Source organism: Nipponia nippon, unplaced genomic scaffold (genome assembly GCF_047370975.1).
Source record: "Nipponia nippon isolate SJK-2023a ecotype South Korea unplaced genomic scaffold, ASM4737097v1 scaffold_9, whole genome shotgun sequence".
NCBI classification, from domain to species: Eukaryota; Metazoa; Chordata; class Aves; order Pelecaniformes; family Threskiornithidae; genus Nipponia; species Nipponia nippon.
Window position 1 is genome coordinate 20,366,223 of NW_028262413.1, and position 15,813 is coordinate 20,382,035.

A 15,813-nucleotide genomic window follows, 5' to 3' on the forward strand; every position below is an offset into this window, starting at 1 on the left:
TCACACATCCTAATGAACACAAAACCTGTGTGGTGTCTTGAGCCGTCCAGCTTCCCCTAACTGTTTGCTCAGCGCTGTGCTGTCTGTCAGTCGGAGCAGAGGCATTAGTTGGTGTCTCTGGTCCCAGGCTGGGGGAGAACTGTGAGCAGTTTTTGTTGGCCAAGGGGAGACATGAGATGCAAATGCGAGGGCTGTGGGAAGGCTTCACCCCTTCTTGGTGGCACAAAGCTGTAGTTTTCAAACAAAAGGTAATGGAAGATAGTAGAAAGCTTCCTCTTAGCTGCAGGAAAGTTAAATATCTTGGTGCTTACTCTAGCAGAAGAAAAACTGCTGCGAGGTGTCAATTGCTGTGACCGCTTCCCGTTCAAGCTTCAGGAGGCTGCTTGTGGCATGTGTGACTTGAAGCAACAAGTCAGTGACAGTTTGCAGCCGCGTTCCCTGTCAGCAGGAGGGTGCTGCTTGTTTCCCTGCCCGGCACACATTTTTAGCACTGCTGTTTTGGATTTGTTTGGTTTTGGTTTTTTCCCCTAGATTTTTTTTTTCAGTGTCAGGGTTTCCTGTAACTGACAGTAGATACGCTGGAAATGAGCAATGCGGAAATACAAAAAAGGATGAGACTGAAAAAAGCATCTTTTTTTGTGTGTATGTCCTTTGAGCTAGGTCTCAGTTCGGTTGTGCGTTTCACGTGGTAACAATGCGGGGTGGGCATGGCTCCGGAAGGGTATGTTGAAATGCAGTTTTAGGGCGAAAAATTGAGTACAGCTTGGTTTGTACCTCCTGGGCTGATGGCGTCTGGGGTGACCAGCTAATGCTGGCAAGCTTGTTAACTGGCTGTGGGGGGCAGAGGGTGGAAGGGGCTCCCGGGGCTTCAGGAGCGCTGCTCTGGGGGTCTCTGCTAAGGCAGCTTTGTCTTGCAGTCCGATCTCTGATGCCGAGCTGCCTGCTACTTTGGTTTTGATGTACACATGGCTATAGGCAGGCAGCTGTGATTGGCGCGTTAAGCCAAAAACTTGTGAATAAACTTGTCTTTTAGAGAGACATCCAGTCTTGGTGTAAAGCCACCATCCCTGCAGATGCCTGGTTAGCGCCGTGCAGGACAGGATGCTGTCGCTCTGGGCACAGCTGAGCGGGGAGCTGTGGCTAGTGGTGAACCTTCCTTCCTCCGCCTTGCCTCTTACCTTGCAGCAGCTGTGTGCCGGTTCGTCTGTGTGTGACGAATGCGTTTCTGTGCAGTTGCCCTCCTGTATGTCCCTTCCTATAACTTATTCCCAGCACAGCAGCATCTGGAGCCTGGGTCATCTTCTGCAAACATATGTGGCTGAAGCCATTGAGGCTGGAAATAACTCCGAGTAATTTGCAGCATGTTCCCGTAGCTTATAACATAGGCTGTTGGAGGGGCTGCTGCCTTTGTTTCAGGGTACGTCTGGAGCTGGGTAAGTGCGGAAACTCTTACTGTTTCCTAAATTTCACGCTCCACAGTGTTCTTTGTGCGTATAATGTGTCAAGCTTGCAGACTGGCATGCTCTTAGTCTTGAGGAGACTGTATCTATTAGTTCATAAACTTGGTGATGGGCTGCCTCTGAGCTGTTTCTCCCTCCTGCCCCCTCCTCAGACTCCTTTAGCGCAGCACAGACGTGCACGGAGCACCAGCCGCCTCTGCCTGGACTGCACCGCCGGGCTGGCACCATCGGTGCCTGCTGTCGTGTTTTGGACCGGGGAGCATGTACGGCAGAGTGCCATCTTTGTGTGCCTGGCTGGTGACGCTGGATTTCATCATTCCTCCTGCTTGCTGCCTTGACACGCAGACACGCAGTAGCTGATGGGACTTGCCCAGAGATCCTCCTGTGGAAACACGCACGAGAGATCTTTGGAGAGACAATAGCTCTGTTCTGGAAAGTTGCACTGGCCCTTTTTAGCTGAGTTTGCTTCCTTAGAGAAAGGCCACTCGTTTAAAGCTTCCTTTAATGAGGATATTGGTAAATCAGCAATCAGGTAAGTGGGATTCCTCCAAACTCTCCTAAAGACCTTCTTATCTGGAGCATAGAATTGCACGGCAGTTACCTGAGCTTTTTGCATGCTAGGCTCAGTGGCATTAATATGCTGGCAGCGATTAATTACCGCAGCCCGGTGATGTGATTGTGTGCTTGAGCAATTGGATTAGACACAGCTGGATGGAGACTTCACTTTCACTGGTTCTTGCCGAAGTGGTGGTGTAGTTGGCCACAGAGGAAGAGTCATTTCTTAGGGCAGCCATGCTCCTGCTGCCAGGACTCTGGCCCCACACTTCTGATTCCACGGTGGGCAGAAGGAAAGGTCTCTGGGAAGATGTGTGGCTGGGAGTAGCTACTTTGTCCTCCTCTCAGTCCTTTCTTTCAGTCCTTGCTCCCATCTTCTGTCTGCGCTATTCTGTGTTCCTGAATAAAGAAGGTAGAGCATGTCCTTAACATGTCAGTGGGCCTTGTAGCTGCATGGAGCAGGAGCAAGCTCCAGCACTGTCTTGACAAGTCAGCATCATATCAAGCTCAGCATCATATCAACAAACTTCACCAAGCAGGCCCAGTTCCTTGTCTCTGAGATGGGGGTTTGGCACTGGAGATCAGGCATCAACATTGGCACGTGCACCGAATGCTAGGACTGAAGCAGATGTTGATACTGACTTTGATGTTTCATCCAACACTCTGGAGGCTCAAAGTTGAGACCAAAAGAGCTCTCACAGAAGCAAGAGGATAAAGTCAGTCCTTTCAGAAGATCAGACAGAAACGAAACATCCTGAAATTCAGGACTAACCTGAACTTTCATGTTTGTTCTGTGAAACTGGGCAGTACAGATCCTGCTGGAAGAAGGAGCACTGTGCCATGTAGAGAAGCTGGGGTGGTCCAGCCTTCCCTCATAACTCAAAAGTGCTGTCTAAGTCAGTCAGCCCTACGGCCTGATGCTTCCCAGAGATCAGCAGAAGACCACCTGCAGAATGCCATCTGCGTTTGGGTTTTGGCCCTGTTTTGAGCTTGTGGGAAACTGTGTGAAACGTTGAGATTTTTGCTCCCAGAGAGCTCCAGCTCCTTGCCACTCATTGGTCATGGACAATGATCCAGAACACTGACTTTTTCCGCATATAACTGGGATGGTGTCTCAAACAAACGAGTCTGGGTTTTGCCCATGGTAGTACCATGTGAAATGGTGTGGGCTCTTGAACTTGACAGAGGCACCATGCAGGTCCCCAGTGCTTGTTCCAGCCCCGCTGCAGGTAACGTTCCCTCTGTTCTGCAGCTGCATCGAGACCTGCAGTACTGGTGGCCAGTGGACTTGCTGAGCAGCACTAATGGCTTTTAGGCAGAGGACCTCCTATCCCAAAAACTGTTTGGCCTTGAAGCAATAGTCCATGTGGACCCTCAGCACCAGGGGGCAATGCCTTGTTCCAGCTGTCTGTAGAGCTGTACCACCCTGCCTTTCCTCCTTAGCACACAGTGTGAGAGACTGGCAGTGTTTCAGCTTCTGTCAATTGTTTGGTGAGGTGGAGCTGTGTTAAGAGGGGTTTTTTTTGGTGGTGTAAGTTTGTTCTCATCTCTTCTGTGTGGTGGTTTTTTTTTTTGTTATCAGCTACTGAATTCCTCCTATACCTCCTGTGTGCTCCGCTTCCATATGCGGAGATTGTTCTTCTGTAGTTCCCCTAAAATGAAATTCTGAATTTGTGCAACATGCAAGTGTCACACAAGATCTTAATGGCCAGTGCGTGAGTTGCTTGGCTGAGGGGGAGGTATCAGATGGGCAGTGTTTGTTGCCTGCTCTGATAATTGTTTCTGAAATGAGTGATGACTTCATCTTCCTCTCCTGCTCACCACAGATATCAAGAACCAGCTCCTTTCTGCCCAAATACTCCTCTCCATCCAAGAAAAACGCCCCAGGCCAGATCACATAATTTGGCTGAGCAACACAGAGCTGCACCATGCTTGTGCATGAGCCCCACTGCAGCTGTAACAGGCCAGGGGCAGGGGCTGGCCTGAAGACGTGGTGCTGAACCTCTCCAGGCATCTTTACAGCTCCGTGTGGTTGTACGCTGGGTGTCTGTGTGTCTGGTTGTCTGGGGCGTTTCTCCTCTGCTCAGGTGTGGAGGCTCAGTGCAGCTGTGAGAGGCAGCCATGTTTCCATGCTGATAGCATCTTGGCCCCACAGCAGCCACAGGGCTGCCGGGTTCTGCTGCTGCCACCACATTCCTCCCCCAGCTCCCGGCAAGTCTCCGATCCTGCCTGTACTTGCTGTGCGGATTGCTTTCTAGTCCCTCATGCAGCAGGACTTTCCAACAAGCAGGCTTCAGGAGAAGTAGCTCGTGGACAAGGTGTCATCACTGCAGTGTCTGTACCCTGGACTCCACAGAGGCTGAAGGTGGTGGTTCCTTTTTCTGCTTATTTAAGGCACTGTGCTGGGATGAGAATCCCCCGGTTTCCTGCTGTGACGATCAGTGGCCTCCTCAGGACCTCTTGCAGAAGGCTGTTCCATCTCTGTAGTTCATTCACAGCCTGTTGGATATTCTCCACCAGACATCTGCTTGCTGAGGTGACTCTGGGTTCATCCACAATCAGTTGGTGTGTGCCAGACTCATCCTTCAACCATGCAGGGAGCTGGTAGGAGAGATGTGACTTGTCCTTACCTGCCCAGCCACTTCACCTTTCATGATAACAACCTCTGGAGAAGCAGCTCAGGCTTCTCACTCCAGGTGAAGACCACGATGTGCTCAGTTGCTTTTGGGAAGAGCCCGGACTTGGCTTTCCTGTTGTTTCGTCTGGTGTATTCCTGTCCCGGTTGGTTCAGGCAGTCGGAAGGACAACAGCAGTGAGGCAATGGGCTTTCTTCTGGTGCCACATCTCACACCAACCATCCTCCCATCTGTCTTGTGGTTTCCAGCAATGTTATTCTGCCTCCGCTGTTTCTTTTGCCTTTCACTTGAGACAGGCTTTCCGCAACTGGCAGTGGTCAGATCAGATGTCTGCCTTGTGGATGCTGTAGCCAGAAGTTCTTGCATTCAGCTCATGATTTCTGCTACCCACAACCCCCTTTTGCTAGCTGTGACTGTGCTCACTGGACCCGGTACCTTGGGATGGGAGATGTCAGCCCCTCTGCATGAGTGGTTTGTTGTGAAAAGGCCCATCAAGGGGTGAGGATGTGCCAGTCCTTGCGCTCTGCCTCTCAGCTTCTCTGGAGTGCAGGTTTTAGGGTAAGCAACCGAATCTTATCTCTCCTATTATTCCTAGACCCTGCTGTGATAACCTTGGGCTTGGTTGCCTGTGTGGACAGGCCCTCTGCCTGCTTCTGCAAGCCTGCGGTGGGCAATACAGGCTTGCCTGGCTGCAGCGCAGCGGGTCGGCTGGTCCTGCTGTAGTGCTGCCCCAGGAGCTCTGAAAGGGCAAGATGCAGTGGGATTTCCCTTCCTACCCGCTCTGGCTCCAGGGTCTCTCGGGGCGGCCTGGTGTGCATCACACAACACAGCTGGAACAGGCTAAAATGAATCGGAGCTGTGCTCAGAGGACTGGGAGCCAGGGGTTAGAAGTTGGGCTGGGTCTGCTCTGGGAATTTGGAGCTGCTTCTCAGCCTGGAAAAAAGGAGTTGGTTCAAGATGTGAAAGTGCCTGGCCTGAGGAAGCCCAGTCCCATGTGGTCCCAGGGGTCTGAGCAACACCCGCTTAGTCTGTGCGTCTGTCTTCCAGTCTGCATAACTCACTGCCCCGCCCGTTACTGCACATTAGTTAGAGGGCTGTGCTAGCTGCAAACCGAGATGCTCGAGTAGGCAGCACGACTTCCCCCAGGGCCTCAAATGGCTCTGTCCTCTTTCATGAACCCATTTGCTCTCCTGTGAAGAGGCTGTGAAGGGGGACATGGTGGGGGTGTGTACAGATCCGTGACTCCTGTGTGCCGTGGCTGAACGCAGTCTGGAGGGAGAAGCAGCTGGGGAAGCGAAGGAAATAATGCACCAAAGGAGCAGAGGGAAGAAAGGAGAGCTGTGATCCAGGGGACCAGAGAGAGGGTGGGGATGGGGAGGAAGCAGGTGAAAGAAGAAAACAAAGTGAGGGAGATCTGGAGATGTTTCTTGGCAGAGTGCAGGGAGGGACAAGCTGTGCAAGCAGGAGGGAGCTGGACGGTGGGTAGCAGTGTGGGACGCAGTGTGTGCGTAGCTTACTCCAGTCTGATTTTGGGGTGCATATTGCTGTCCCCCAAATCAAGTCTAAGCACACTAATACCAAAAGCTGGAACTGAGAGGAGACCTGGCTTGAAAGCCAGGCTCATGGGTCAGAAGAGCAGAAGCATCTGTCGTGCATCAAGCTGTCAAGATGGCAGTTTTGGAGTACCGGAGGTTTCTTGGGACCTTCATACTGTGTAAATGGCATTTAAATCCACTGATGCCCCAGCCTGACTTCAGCTTGCCTTGAAAGGTCACCTGTTACTGCTGTGCTGTGGCTTTGGTTGTATCTGCCCCATCTCCCTGCCAGTGGCTATCTCGGGATGCTGTGGCTCCACAGCAGCAGAAACATGGTTGTGTCCTTGGAAAAGCAGGAGGATCTTGTTTCTTTAAGGATGCTGTACGTCAGAAGAGAAGCTGAGAAGCTCTTGCTCTCTTTAGTGGCAGTGGTAACTCTTCCAGTTAAATCAAAAAGCCGAAACAAAGAGGGTAGTGTGGCAGGTAGCCGTCTAGTCCATTGCAAGGAGGTCTGTGTGTGTTAGCTGGCTGGCTTGGATATCGTAATTAATGTGCTGATTGGGTTTCCTTTGTTTAACCAGGTTCCCAGGACTCCTAGGATGAGGCTGCTGTGAAGGACTGGTGGATCCCCTGCCTACGCTGCGGTGCCTGCAGATTCCCTGTGGTCCCCTTTCCGGCTGGAGCACCGTTGCCGAGGCTGCCGGGAAGAATGACTGTTGGATGCCTACTGCAGCCCCCTTTCCTGGGGAGGACTTGGCTCCCCGTGCTGCTGCTGGCAGCCTCTGCTCACTGCCACTGGCCCAGCGAGCCGGCAGAAGTGGTTCGGGACTGGGAAAACCAGCTGGAGGCCTCTATGCACTCTGTGCTCTCGGACCTCCGGGAGACTGTGCCGGCTGTGGTGGGCATACCGGACAGCTCTGCTGTGGTGGGACGCTTCTTCAGAGTCTCCATCCCCACGGATTTAATTGCTTCCAATGGAGAAATTGTCCAGGTGAGAAATGCCATTCCCTGAGGCTCATTTTCAGTTATATTCTTGCAGGAGTTGAGCTAGTCACCCCATTAACAGGCTGGGTCACAAGGGTGCTGTGAAGCAGCCTTAAGGTTTTGTAGGACTATGGGAGAAGGATTTAAAAAAAAAAAAAAAATTCAAGTCCTCACTTTATTGCAAAGTTCCTTTCCTCTGTAATCAAGAGAGGAGACTTCTCTCCTCAGGGATGACTGATGGGGTTTGTTAGCTGTATTTAAACTGAGATCCTCCACCCCTGGAACGATGGGCGCATTCATAAGGAGACGTTGCCTCGGGATCTGGGGAGTCATGGATTCCCTGGGGCTGCTGCTCTGACGCTCGGGGAGTTTGCTTCACTGTGGTAACAAAACATTGCTAGACAAATAGACCTTGTTCTGCCAGCAGGGCTCTGGGCTGCCTTTGACACAGTCTCTCTTGACCTCATCCCTAAGTCCTCTTGGGAAAGATGGGAGCCTTTCTCTTTATCCAACTTACCCTCATGCCACTGGCATTGCAGACACCTGAAATCTGAGTTTTGGAATCGGTCCTGAGGGCAAGAAAGTGTCAGAATAGCCCAGAGGAGGGTAGGCATGCTGCTGAACACTCACTTGCTTGTCTTTAGTCCTTTCCTGGGAGGGTGCTGAGAAAACAACTTCTCAGCATCTGCTTGCTTGGATCATGTGGAGTTCAGAAAATTCTGTTCTTAAACAGAATTACTTTCCAATCTCGGGAATTTTTTTCAAACAGCAAAATTGAAAAATAGTTTTTAAAAAAATCCATTTTTAGAAAAGATTATAAAAAGACAGCCTTCTGGTGTGTCTCAGAAAATCAGAGGGAGATGGAGAGCAGGCCGGGAGAAAGTCTGACATCTCAGCTTCTCCTTGAAGGCAGGTTTGTTTTAGCTCTGTGTACTGTCACGCAATTATCTTAATCCAAATACGTGATCTCGTTGGCTCCAGCAAGGGTGCTGGGACCGCAATGTGCCAGTGGTAGGCAGAAAATCTGAAGAATGCATCTGTTATCGACAGACGGTCGGATGGGGAGGAGGAAGGTGGTGGGTGAGCCCCTGGCTAGAGGAGTTGGAGAAAGGGATGAGCTGGTTTCAAAGCAAAGGCTGTGACATTTAATTGCCTCTGTGGCCAAGGAGACTGGCTCGGACAGGAGGCGGTGGTGCCTGCCCTGCTTTAACCACTGCCTGTTTTCTGAGTGCGGGGCACCTATATAGCACTGGGCTGCAAAAGTCCAGACGCGTGTGGTGAGCCCAACATCTTGTGTTCTGGAAATGATAACTTCGGTTTGGGATTTTGCATCAGAGTGGCTTGTTCTGGTGTTGTCTAATGGCAAGAATAATTTTCAGTGTTTATGTAACACCACAGCTTCCTCAGTCTCCTTTTCCTGGCACAAAAGTAATCTGTGATAGCTCCAGTAGGTGCAGGAAAATCCTCTGATAGATTATTTCCACCCTAACTGATAGCTTCGAACAATACCTCTGCCACTTTGGTGTTGAGGCATGTTTGCCAACACCAACAGGTGCCTGAAGAGATGCAAATGGACTGGGCTGGAGCAGGACCCAACAGTTGCTGGTTGTGTGTAGTTCAGCAAACACTGGGAGCGATTTTCATGCTCGTCCGTGGGCTTGCCCGAGTGCACGTTGCATCTGTTCACCTTGAAATTGATTTTAAAAGTGCAGCGGGCTCTAGGGCACTGTTAGCAGCCTCACTTAGCTGGTGTATCTGGAAGGTCTCTCCCTTGCAGAGAATGCATGTTGCCTGCTGAGCACAGCTGACCTTTGCTATGGGGATTTGATTCCTGGCTAGCGAGAATTGCGTGGGCAATTTTGGGTGCTGGGGTGCATTTTTGTTTTACTGGAAAGTTTCAGGGCAAGTTGCTGTGGTCTTTTTCTCAGGCTGCTTTGCATTTCTCAGCCAGAGCAGTAAAAGCATAATACTTCTGGATCTTGCTAACTGGTGTACTTAAACCGTAATAAGAAAGAATAAGGGCTGTGCCCTTTGAGATGAAGCAGTGGGTCAGAGTTGACAATAAGATGTGGTTGCCTATACTCAGTCCCCTTCAATTTCTAAGAAATTGGCTATAATTTCTTTTCTTTTAAACTGACAGTTGATGTCCCCAAGCTCCCAGGAGCTTCCCATCTGGAGCCTGAAGAAGGTGTAATTGCTTCACTTCTAGATAATTCCCACTGATTATTTCTAGGCTCGGTTTGTATTGTGGTGGGGATCGCCTTGAAGCTGCTTCTCAGATCCTCTCCCTGCTTGTTAGCAGATTCCAGCCGGCTATAGACAAAATACTTTTCTCTGCAAACTTGGTTGTGGGATGGAAACAACGCCAGGCATCTGCAGCGTGGCGGAGGAGTGCCTCGCAGGCACGCACTCCTGCACAGATATGTGGGCTCTGTGCGTAATCAGGTATGTGCTCCTGGGAGCAGTCGCCAGTGTTTCCCTGCCACCCCCAAGCTGCTCGAGAACAGGTGAGATTTTATGGTTAAGTGCGAAAGCAAGTTAATTCTAATGCACTCAAGGTGCAAAGTGGACACGCATAAAAGTAGTAAAAAAAACCTACTTTGTGCCTTAATTTCAGAGTCTCTTTTCTGTGTTGCTCAGAGCCACCTGCCAGCAAGGCTTTGTGGCTGTTGTACCTCATGGCTGGCAATTAGAAACCCCCTTTGCCTGTGCCCTGTCTTGCTGAGCAGGTGCCTTGGTCAGGCATTAATGTGTCCTCTGAAGGGCGGCTGCAGCTTGCAGGTATTTCTGTTGAATTTGGTGGCAGTTTAGTCCAGATGCTGTCCTGTAGCTTCCTCACTACAGTAAGGCTTCTTGCTGCAAGATTGCTCTCCTGATGTTTGAAGGTGTCTTGGAAATGAAAACTCTTTGCTGTGCTTTCCCGAAAGGGCTAACAGTAGCTTGGCACCTTGCAGCCCTTCCTGCTACATTTGACACCAAAACGTTGGCATTTTTGCAACAGTTTAGTTAAAACATCCGATCTCCATGTATTGTACAAACCTCTTGCTGTGCAGACAGGTAGTGTGAAGGCGTGCCGGTTCCCACTAGCTCCTGGCAGATGTTGGCTGGGAGCAGGATAACCGGCAGCATTGGTGCTGATGATCTCCTTACCCTGTTTCCACTGAAGACTGCACGGAGTCTGACCCATTACCTTTCAGCTGTGTCCTGTTGTTGAACAGATCACGCTTGGACCACAGACCAGGTGGATTTCCCGTTCCTGCCACTTCCATTTGAAGCTGCTCCAGAATCTGGCTGCTCTGATTAAAAATGCAGCTTCTAGCCTAAATTTAGAGATGGCTAGAAATATTTGTATGTGCTGCCCTTTAGCTTAAGTCAGTTCTACCTTCATAATATTTACTTCCTTTATGTATTTATAAGTGACAGGCGTATTCCTGTGTCTTGATTTTATTTGGTTAAGCACACCAGCCTCTTTTAGTCTTTTCCATAAAATAAGCTTTCATTTCCGCTCCTCATCTTTGCAGCTGTCTTCTGCATCTCTTGCACTCCAGCTTGAGTTTATTTTTCTTATGTTTGCATGACCACAGCTACACAAAATACTCTAGATGAAATTTTACCAGAGCCTTGTATAAAGGCATCAAAATGTCCTTTCTCTCTTCTATAAATAACCTTGTTTGTTATGAATTGCTTGCTTTTCCATGTCTGCCTTACTTTGGCTCAGACGTCTTGCCATCAGCTGAAATATCCACGTCTGTAGTTTTTTCTGCTTCCACTTGTTGAGGTCCCAGAAGAGGATATTAGGCGAGATGCGGGATCGTTGACTTTGCAGTGCTGATCTTGGTCTCTATGAGGTCGGCAAGTCCCGTCTCTGAGGTTGTCCCATTTTTCTTGTACAAAAACCAAAGCCTCCCATCGCTGTTTGGGTGACGACACAAATAATCAAGGTGAGGACAGTGGCACTAACACTGATAGCACCTCTCACTCATCCCACTGGCAATGATACCCTGCCACAGATTGGGAAAGCTGACGTTGGCCTTGGCCCGTGAAAGAAAAACCACACAAAGGAGGGCATTTACGTGGTGATTACCTCTATCTTGCGTGCAGGACGTTGATCTGACTTCGTGCAGAAACTGCTGTAGAAAGCACCTGGCGCCTCCAAGTCTGCAAGAAGGGCGTTCTGACCAGAGGCTGTGATGGCGTTTCTCTAGGCTGGGTACAATAAACAGGAGAGATCTGGGCTGTGGGCGCCTCTCCAGAAACCCCAGGCACTGCACTTGGATCAGAGTATTAAATACAGTCACTAACTGGCATTGCTGTGGCCATACCTGCTCCTTTCCCTTGGGATGCAGGGATAAATCCAGTTCCCTCCAACACCAGTGTACCCACAAGGTATTTGAGCCTTTGCACAGTCCACTATCCTAAATGCATATGCCCACAGTATATAAAAGGATGCAATTTAATGGCTTTTGTTTAAAGGTGGGTCCATAAAGTATGCTGGAAGGAGAGAAGCTCCTGGCGTGCACTGCTTCCCGAGGCACATCCCTGCGCAAGCAGGTATTTGCTGTGTCTTGAAGATACATAAAGCTGCCAACCTGCCTTTGTCCTGGGAGTGTTAGGCATGGGATGGATCCCACAGAGTAGATCTGCTGCTCAGGTTCGTTAGCTGATGCTAAGGAGAAGTTCTCAGGTGAGCACAGCTAAGTCTTAGTGTTCTTGGCTGTGTCTTGGCTCCTGATTTTTTTTTTTTTTTTTTGTTTTGAAGCGCACAGTCTCACCAGGGCTTGTCGGGAAGACAGATAAAACACGTAGTGGGGACCCCAAGAAGCTGTCACTGTATGCAAACGTAGCTGGTGGCAGAGTGATTAGAACTGAATTAACTCACATAGTTGATTTACACAGTACAGCTATGCAGCAGGTTTGTGGGGTTGTCGGAGTGTTGGATATTAATCTGAGCAAGAAGGAGTCCTGCTTTTTGAGCAGGAGCCTGACTTTCCAATGGCTGTTCTATTTGCGGCCTGTTGAAGTGGCTTTTATTGAACAGCTTTACACTCATCAGCCTTCAGGGACCTTGTTTTATAAACATGATGTGCGGAGACCGGGTTGCAGAAGTCCTGACATCAAGTACCTGCTGCCGGGGCTGTGCTGCATGCCTCAGCCCTGCTCCCACCCCAAAGCAAAGGGCTGGATGTCAGCAACCAGCCTGCAATGCCAGGACACAGTTTCAGGGAAGAAAGACACAAAATACTGGTGTTTGGTTTCTTTTTTTCCTCTTGCAATGATCCTTATTTGAAAGAGTTTTAACTGAATGTGAATTTTATTTAAGTGGCATTTCTCAAAGAAGGAAGACAAGCAAAGAGTGCTCCTGAGACACTGTGTCATCAAGTTGGGTATCTTAAAAGGCTCTCTGTGTCAAAGCATGTGAGCTTCATCTCCTTCCCAGGGTCCCTGGTTTTCCTGGACTTTGGCTAACCAGAAGGTGTAGCAACAGCTGCTATTTACAGGGGAGTGCGCTGGGATAAATGGCAGTGCCTGGAACAGGTCCAGGCAAAGGACTTCTTGGGCAGGGCTTTGCTTAGCTGCCATGCTCCGATCTTGGTGATAAGATGAGCTGATAAGATTTCTGCTGGGGGGGCCGAGGGGACCACTTTTTCCTGCAGCGAGACCGAGTTGGGGAATTTGGCATTTTCAGTGCACACTTAGTAACAAGCTCTGACTATGGAGGAGTGGAAAATGTGACTCAATCTAATTATAAACTAGCTTTTCAGGCGGGCTGGGAAGTTCCTTGTTTTGTCCTGCTCTTGCGGGTTGTTGCCCTGAGCATCTGGGGAGACTCGAGGAATGCGACGGTAAGAAGAATCCTGCGAAGGAGCCGACCTGAGATTGCAGGATCCGGCTCGCTTTTCCTTGCCGCGCTCTTGAATGCCAGCTTTCCAGCAATCTGCTGATGGCAGGAATAAATTGCCAGGGCTGGTTAGCTGCACGGCGGCAGCACTAAACCCCCAGCACTTGGCATCCCTGCTGTGTGGTATTTTTGCTTCCCTTTGGCCTTTCGTTTATAAAAAGTCACACTGAAAGAAGAGCCCGACTGAATTTTTTTTTTTTTAAGCTGTTTGAGGCTTTTCCTGCCCCGCGCTTGCCCCCTGAACAAGGGAGAAAATGGGGTGTGGGCAGCCTGTGCTGACCCCAGCCCTGGCGCGGGCGGGCTGTGCCTTCCCGCTCCAACAATAAGGCTAAACAAATCCTTCCAAGCTGCTTGCATGGACCGATGAAAGGAGGATTTCTTGGGACACTCAATGTTTTGTAGTGACCTCCCAAGTGAAACAGCTGTTGTGTTCCCTTGCTCAGGCAAAGTGGGATGCTGAATAGTGCCCTTATAGCAAACACAGAGGCGCATCTGGAAAAGAAGCCGTCATGGTAGGAGTATGCGAGGATGGCATGAGCTGGGCGTAGCTGCTCAGCCTGTGCCGTTGCGAAGCCATTTTACTGATCGTAAAGAAGTTGGTGAGACAAAGCACCGCTCTTCGGGCAGGCTGCGTCCACGCAGCGCAGCCCTATGCTTGCATCTGCAAAGGAAGGGGGTTGCTGTCTATGCGTGAGGCTTTGCTTGCCTGCTCAATGGCTGGAAAATGCAGATTAGCAGCAGACACGTAAACTTATCCTTTGGGTTTTCATGAGCACGTAGAAGTAGAGCAGCTACTTTAAGTAGCTTTGCTGCCTAGTCCTTCAGGGGCTGAAGTTTGAACTCGAAGTCAAGGGCCAGGATCTGTGATACAGCCTCTGCAGCCTCGTTCTCCCGTAGCTCAGCCTTCCAAGCTGAAAGGTTTGATTTTTCTAAGGGAACAGCTTCAGTGCACGGCGACATGCAGGAAGAGCTTTGCAGGGCTTTCGCTGGGACCAGCCAAAATGCGGGATTAGTGTAACCGTCCTGACCTACCCTGCGCACAAAGGAAGCACCAATTACCGGCTGTTCCCATATAGCTTTCGGTCTCTGAACAGAGGTGGTGAGCTCCTGCTGGTAATGAAGACTCGGGTCACTGAGGCTGACGTACTTCTGAGAAGCAGCAAAGTCTCTGGGCTGTTTTTAGACTTTCAGGGGCAGTTGCATCTGCATGAAATGTCCTGGAGCAGTTTGTTTTTGTCCATAGGCTCCTGTGCCTTTCGTCCAAGGCATGCGGCAGCTCAGAAGAGCGCTGTCTGCTGAGGATACCCAAAAGCTCTGGCAGGTATTACAGTCCCCTCTGCAGGAAAGTGCATGTGCTGCAATGCCTCCCTGCTCACTGTGCCAAGTAAATGCAACTTTCCTTTCTTCAGACTGAGCTTTCCCGGTGCGGTGCCACCATTGCTGTGCCCAGCGAGCAGAAGTCTCTGAGAGGTGCTCATCCTCCTTTCACCACTGTTTTCTGGGCCTTGTGTTTCTAGGCAAGACCTGTCTGATGTCCTAGTTTGCAGTTCTGATGTATTTGAGGAAAGGAGGGAGGACGTAAGACTGGAGGCTCCTTCTTGTGTCATCATCTGATTGCATACAGGCAAGCCTCCCTGTCAGGGTTGTTCCTTGCAGCCAAAGACTTGTGGGCGCTGTGGTCTGAGGATTGTCCAGCTCCTGCCTTGAGCCATCGTGTTCCCCGACCCGGTGCGGCAGCCTCTGCTGCTGCAGGACCTGCCCAGGGCAGTGGCACCCAGACGGCTTGGCCACATGGCACACGCCACGCCTGCAGTCGCTGGCTCCATCTTTGTGTTGGGGGAGAAGAGGAATGCACCTGGTGGACCCACGGGCAGAGCCTGCCTCCCAAGAGGACTTCCATCCTCTGACTTGGAGCCTGCAGGCCCCATGTTCTCATCGTTTCTCTTGGCTCCAGGTTGGCTGTGCCAGCGCCACGAATCATTGCAGTGCCCGTGGTTCCAGCAGCGCTGGGGTGCGTGTGAAACCGATGTCTCTACCACCGCTTGTCTGGCCCATGCGGTGCAAGGCAGCCTGAAATCAGCCCACGTACCTGGTTTGGGGCTGAGACCGCCTGTTGCTTCTGCTGACAAAACTGCTGGGTGCTGCTGCATTAGCAGGGTGTTAAGATGAAGCTTGGGCTTAGGCAAACAGCTTAAGTTTGACTCTTTCTCTGCAGCTATATTTGCATTTGAATTGTCTCTCCGTTTCCATTTTCTTTCCCCTGCCCGGTGGTTAATTGCTTGCAGAAGCCTGAGCAGAGCAGACTCTGTTTAACACTGGTTAGGTCAGATGGTTTGAGCACAGTTCAGCTTGCCTTCTGCTCAGCTGTAGAGAGGGCTCAGCTGGGGTATTTTTCATTATTGGCCCTGTGTGTTAGTGTAATGATGAAGGAGCAACCCAGAAAGGGAGTCTGTCATACAATAAATTGTCATCAGTAATTATAATCCAAATGAAATCCCTGGCACGGGGTCTGTATCTCAGGAATGGCTGGACACAGGGAGGAGAAGGGGGTGGTGGGAGATGTGGCAGAGCTGCAGAAGTATCCGTGCTCGCCCCTGCCCGAAAGCAGTCAGGAATTTTTTAGGACCGATGTGAAAGGGCGCAGGAAGGAGCCGAGTCCCTGGCTGCTGCTGCTGCTGCCCATGGGAAGGTCTGGCAGCACAGGCTGGAGAGATCACATCAGATGCTTCCAGGGCCGGGAGGAT

At 50.5% G+C, this 15,813-nt stretch overlaps 1 protein-coding gene across 3 annotated transcripts in view; it reads left to right on the plus strand.

Moving 5' to 3' along the window:
* Positions 1–15,813, plus strand: part of DAG1 (dystroglycan 1) — a 55,226-nt gene that overhangs the window by 30,557 nt on the left and 8,856 nt on the right. For all 3 annotated transcript variants that reach the window (XM_087745059.1, XM_087745057.1, XM_087745058.1), the window contains exon 2: positions 6,768–7,177. In XM_087745059.1, the coding sequence (XP_087601185.1) occupies positions 6,896–7,177 (282 nt within the window). In that variant the 5' untranslated portion in view covers positions 6,768–6,895. The remainder of the gene's footprint in view (positions 1–6,767; positions 7,178–15,813) is intronic.